Source organism: Loxodonta africana, chromosome 10 (assembly GCF_030014295.1).
Source record: "Loxodonta africana isolate mLoxAfr1 chromosome 10, mLoxAfr1.hap2, whole genome shotgun sequence".
Taxonomy (NCBI): Eukaryota; Metazoa; Chordata; class Mammalia; order Proboscidea; family Elephantidae; genus Loxodonta; species Loxodonta africana.
In genome coordinates, this window is record NC_087351.1 from 107,662,840 (window position 1) to 107,668,840 (window position 6,001).

Genomic DNA, 6,001 nt, shown 5'->3' on the forward strand with positions numbered 1-6,001 from the left:
AATCAATACACACTTTGTAAGGAAAATATACAGACAGAAAAAAGGAAAAGATTAGAATATACACTGAAATGTTAATGACACTTTTCTTTGGAAGTTGGGATGACGGATGGTTTTCATTTTCTCTTGTAGTTTTCTAAAACATTCTACAGTCAACATGTATTTATAATTGTAAAATAAATCTTGTTTTTTAAAGCTGAATGTGCATAGCAATAAAGGCTAGAAATATTTCTTAAAAAGGGGGGCAGAATGAAAGGTATTCGTAAACTGTAAAGGACACCATGAACTTTTGTAGCATAGAAGCGAAAACACCCTCGGCGATAAGCACACCGAGCGTGACGTCACTGGATGAATTGAATTAGCTCCAAAGGGCAGTCTGCAGACCTGAGTTCTAGCTCCAACTCTGGCGAGTTGGGTGGCCTTCGCTCCATCACTTCCGGAGCCTCCGTGTCCTCATCTCCGAGATAAGGACAGAATCTAGAGTGTGTGGAGCTTACAGAGAGGGGGACACAAGACTGCTTTGCCGACACTAAGGCAGTGCCATAAAACGTGCTGTCGTCATCATACACAGGGGCGGTGCTGGCTGCTGGTTTGTCCTCTGCATGTCCGTCTGCAGGAGTGCGTGGTGCCATTTACTGTCTGGGCACCTGCCCCTTCCCTTCCTCTCTGTAGGGTGAGATTAATCTGCTCTGCAGGAAATCTCCTGGGCACTCTCTGTCCTCCCATAGACCTGAGAGTGGAGAAGATGCATCTCGCCGTCCGCCTGCTCCTCCTTCTGGCCATACCACTGGCTCTTTCTCGGGGTCAGCCACACCCTGAGCACAATGAGGGATATTTCACTGATAGCTCTCATCAAGAGACTTGGGGCACAGGTGAGAGCTCCCCCTGCCTCAGGGTCATCCCCAGCAATACAGCCTTTGCCCTCCACCTCTACCACCTGATGGCCTCCGAGTCCCCCAGCAGGAACATCTCCCCGCTGAGCATCTCGGCCGCCCTGACCATGCTCTCCCTGGGGGCCCGTGGGCACGCCCAGACCCAGATCCTCCAGGGCCTGGGCTTCAACCTCACAGAGATGACTGAGTCCGACATCCATGAGGGCTTCCAATACCTCCTGCACACTCTCAACCTTGCCAACGACATGCTGGAGACACACGTGGGCAATGCCCTGTTCCTTAATGACACCATGGCCTTCTATGAGTGCCCGCTCTTTCACACTAACTTCCGCGACTCAGTGGGTGCAGCTCAGCTTATCAACGGCCACGTTAAGAAGGAAACACAAGGAAAGATTGCGAATTTGGTCAGCGAGCTCAGCAAGGACACCATGATGGTGCTGGTAAATTACATCTACTTTAAAAGTAAGAGGCAACTCATTAGTGAATTCTAAATTCTTCCCCTTTCCCCATAATTTGTTATCTGATAAAACATTAAAAACAGGACATAGATGGATTGAATCTAATAGGGTCCAGAAACCCTCAGGAAATTTAACATTAGGGAGGGAAAAAGAGAGAGTGAAAAGGAATGAAAGAATGAATGCATGGAAGAAGGAAGTAGGGAGGGAGGGCAGCAGGGAGGCTGACAGGAAAGAGAAAGGGAGGGAGGGAGGAAGAAAAGAGGGAGGGAGGAAGGAAGGAGACTTTCGTATGGCCTTTGCAGTCAGGACAGCGGTTGGAATCCCAGGTTCCACACTTCTAGCTGGACTAATACTCCTGGCAGTGGCCAACCTCTCGGAGACCCCAGTCCGATCTTCCTAGATTCCTCACTCACTCCCTATCCTCACTCCCTTCTTACCGCAGCGTAAATTTAATAGGCCACCTTTGTAATCACTTCTTCACACACACACTAAACTTACTTGGTATCTCTCCTTCTGTCGTATTCCTCAGGCAAAGCTGCAAATCTACATCTGCACCAAAAATTGAATGTGGTTGGAGAAAAAAATCCAAATACGCTGACAGTCTAACCCAAAATGAACTAATGGTCCAGTTTGTCTATATCTGTGCCTAGCAGCTAGATGTGGTTGAAGAAAAAGACCCCAGTGTGAAGATGACCTCCCTTCAGATTCATGAACGTGAATCTTCAAAGGTCATTCCACAGGGTCCACCAATCCTACTTACCCATCTCCAGGGTCTTCATTCTACATTCTCCAAAACAACTATTAACTACGTCTTCCGTCTCAATCCCCCTTTCCCACACCTCACTTTGACTTGGTGATCTTGCTTCACACGTCATCGAGCAAACAATCAGCTAACCAGCAAGTCTATCATCTTCTTAACCCGAATTAACTCACCTCTCTGCACTGGGACCCACACTCTCAGCCACTCCAGTTCCTTTTATGAAGGAACACAAGTGACTCATCTCTCATCCAAGGCTGTCCCCCTACTCACATTCTGCCGTCTCCTCTCTCCTCTCAAGGTTGCTGACCCAACAATTATCCGCTCTTTCCAACTTTATCCTTCTCTCTCTATTGCAGTGATCCTATCTACGTATCAGCAAACATTCTCTGGTATCTCTATTTTAAAATCTAAATGAGCCCTAGGGGCTCCAATCCCCAGGTATGTCAGGTTTTAAATTATCTGACTGGTGCACAGCGAACAGATAGCAACACTGAGATTGGGCATGGCCTTTGGATGACACAGAACACCAGGAGCCATTCCTTGGCTGGGAATTGGCTTTGTGGTCCTCAGAGGCCCTATATCTTCTGTCACTCTCCCCTCAGCTCTGTGGGAGAAACCCTTCAGTCCATCCAAGACCTCACCTCTAGACTTCTATGTGGATGAGAGCACAACTGTCCAGGTACCCATGAAGTGGCAGGGTGACCATCACCACTGGTATCTTCACGATAGATACTTGCCCTTCTCGGTGCTGTGGATGAACTATGACGGGGACGCAGTGGTGTTTTTCATTCTTCTGAACCAGGGGAAAATGATGCAGGTGGAAGAGGCTTTGACTCCAGAGATACTAATAAGGTGGAACAACTTGCTCCAGAAGAAGTAAGCGTTGAAGGAAGGGGTACTGAATCTATGCTCACCCCTCCCCTTTAAATGCACTCTTCGAAAGCAAGTCCACGCCCCAAAATAGGGAGTGATCGCCCAATTATGAAAGAATTCCCACTTGCCCTAACATTTTCCATGGGTATTTTTAAGCAAAGAACTCTTATTGGACTCAAAGAGGATTCTCTTTTCCCCAATATTAGTTCTCCCTCATCAGTGAAAAGAGCAGACTAAGGGTAAAGAATCCTGGGTCCTTGACCTTGGTCCTCCACTACACACACTTGAGTCAAATGATGCTGCTGCCTCGCTGAGGGTCTCCCTCTACACCACGCCTGGGGAAACTCTGGTCACATGGCTGACTGAGCTGGCATAGAGGGGTTAAGGAAACTCCATCTTCATACCCAAGGAGATGACAAAGAAGCTTGACATCACGCTGGAGCTGTGAGTGGAAAAAAGCATCTCCAACCACTATAAGAAAATGTTCCCAGCCCTAGGTCACACGTGAATAGTAAATTCACGCTACTCATCTGGTAGAGGAAATTCAAGGCAAAGAAATCAACTGACTCAAGTGAAACCCACAGGGCACCAACAGAGGTAAATGGAAAATGGCCATAGAGGGAGACTCAGATCTCTCTGGGCACATGGCATTGGCCCAGAAACAATCTCTGCTGAAGATGAGCTCACAAGGGAAAGGGATCCCACAGACAGGCCTGGGGATGAAGCAGGCTGGGCTTAAGCCATAGTGAGCACTCACGTGAGAGGGTGGCGTCAGCAATCGTGTTTGTGGGACAGAACTCAGAAGGCACAGAGCCAGCAGGGAGGCAGCCAGGGGGAGCAGACCCCGCAGGCATCCGAGCTTGTTTGTGAATTCAACGATTTAATTCAATGCCCCTTTCAGGGCCTATTTCTACAGGAAGCTGGAGTTGCGTTTCCCCGGGTTCTCCATTTCTGGCTCCTATGAATTGGATCAGATTTTGCCCAAGCTGGGTTTCACTGAGCTGTTCTCAGAGCAAGCCAACTTCTCCAGCATCACCAAAACGCTGAACCTGAAGATGTCCAAAGTAAGTCACTGATGGTCAGTGGCTCATCTCCAATCCCTAGAGACCTCAGTGGGGATCTTGACCACTCGGGAGCTGCTGGGTGGTCCCCCCACCATGTGGAGACTCAGTTCCTGAGTGTGTTCAATCATCCATTGGTATGTACTGGGTGTGATGCTTGGTGCTGGGGACCCAGTGTCCAACCAGTCCCTGCCCTCCAGGGCTCTCCTAGTCAAACTGGGGAACAAAGCCTTCATAGAATGTGGCAACAGAGAGTGATAAATGGAGTAGGAGAATCAGAGGAAGCTTACAGTCAAGCCTGGGTTTGGGTGTGTATCAGGGAAGACTTTTTAGGCAAGAGGAAGCTTCCTATGACTTCAGTAAGAAACGTGTGAGTGCAGTAAAGGATAGAGCTTTGGGTTTGAGAGTTTGGATCCTGGCTCTGCCTCTTATGTCATTGGGACGTTCCTTAATCTCTGAATTTATTTTCTTTGTGAGATGGACATAATACCACCGATCACACAGGGTGGTTATGAAGATTAAACAAGGTGACAATGCAGAGCACTAGGCATACAGTTGGTGCTCAAATGGTGGTAGCTGTCATGATTGTCTATAATAAGAGGTCATTCCACTCAACAACCCACCCAGTACAGAAGGTCCTGCTGAGATTTCTCTAGTGTGAGGCTTTGGGGGCTCCAAAGTGCAGTATTGAGCTCCAGAATTTTCAGTTCCTTCCAGTCTTCCCCAGGCACCACTCATGTCCTTTTGGTGCTAATGCCTGTGATTTCCCTCCCAGAGTTTCCACAAGGCTGTTCTGGATGTGAATGAGGTCAGCACCAAAGCTGGGGCAGCCACAGGCTTCTCTATTGCATTTAAAAGTGCCCCAAAGCAACCCTGTGTCCTGAGGGTCAACTGGCCTTTCCTCATGGTCATCTTTTCCACCATCGCCCAGAGCATCCTCTTACTGGGCAAGGTCATCGACCCCACGAAACCATAGGCCCTGTGACCCGGGGCTGGCTCATCCGTTACAAGGATGAGGATGTGGTCAGGGGGCTGGGTGTGACAAGGATACATGGAATGGTCCTGAGCAGAAGCCCTTGGCAAAAAACTGGACAAGCCTGGATGGAAACCAGCTCCACAGGGCCGTGTACCTTGCTTGGGCAGGTTGTCTCACCTCTCTGAGCATGTTTCTTTCCCTGGAAAGTGGGAGACACCCTCGCTGGTAGTTGTATGGAATAAACAGAAGGATAGATAAAAGGAGTCTGGTTTGAGTTCTGCACATAGTAGGCACTCAATAAATATGAGTCCCCTTTCCTGACCCTCTGGGGTTGGCCCCACAGGCACCCTCACCTACCTGGCCCGAGATAAATGCACATGGAGAGCCACTGGGTGCCTGCCGCAGGGACAGTGCTTGTCTGAGGCGTGTGTGGAAGGGGAGGCCCTGCTGTGCACTGTGACTCAGGTCAACGCTGCCTGCACAGGGGAGCCTTGGTGTCTGCACAGGTGCAGGGGGTGTGGGCGGCCAGTTTCTCTGGGACAGGGGTGCCTTGTTCCAGGGCAGGGACTGAGGAGGCCTTGGCAGGGGAGAGCACCAACCAAGGCACCATGACAGGGCCCATGAGGTAGGCACCAGGCTGGGGTAGCACAGGTACATCCCACCTGAGGCCATGGAGATGTGGCCATGTCTCTCCCAGTGTGGTGACTGTGGTCATGGATGTGCTGCGGAAAAGAAAGCCTCACGTTGCAGTTGGAGGCCTGTGCTCCCATCTGCCTCTGCAGCTGCTTTGCTCTGGGACTTTGGGCAAATCCCCTTCCCTCCTGGGCCTTTGTTTCCCCAACTAGGTAATATAAGGCTGGTCCAGAGAGATTCTTGAACCGTTCCAGCTCAGGCTGTCTTGGGTATGGGAGGTGAATTCTCTCGGCAGGGTCTGCTTTGACCACAGGGAACCCACTCCACCCATAGTCTGTGAGAATAAATCC

The 6,001-nt window shown here is 49.8% G+C and overlaps 1 protein-coding gene across 1 annotated transcript; it reads left to right on the forward strand.

Moving 5' to 3' along the window:
* Positions 1-596: 596 nt before the first annotated feature.
* On the forward strand, positions 597-5,060 carry SERPINA4 (serpin family A member 4). The gene is made up of 4 exons (XM_003408849.3): positions 597-1,352; positions 2,711-2,984; positions 3,883-4,045; positions 4,818-5,060. The coding sequence occupies exons 1-4, from the start codon at positions 743-745 to the stop codon at positions 5,016-5,018; spliced, it is 1,248 nt and encodes a 415-aa protein (XP_003408897.1). The 5' UTR covers positions 597-742; the 3' UTR covers positions 5,019-5,060.
* The last annotated feature ends 941 nt before the right edge of the window (positions 5,061-6,001 follow it).

Coding starts and splice junctions, on each gene's coding strand:
- SERPINA4 (XM_003408849.3), top strand. CDS start 743: ATGCATCTCGCCGTCCGCCTGCTCCTCCTTCTGGCCATACCACTGGCT. Junction 1,353..2,710: donor AAATTACATCTACTTTAAAA/GTAAGAGGCAAC, acceptor CTCTCCCCTCAG/CTCTGTGGGAGAAACCCTTC. Junction 2,985..3,882: donor AACAACTTGCTCCAGAAGAA/GTAAGCGTTGAA, acceptor TGCCCCTTTCAG/GGCCTATTTCTACAGGAAGC.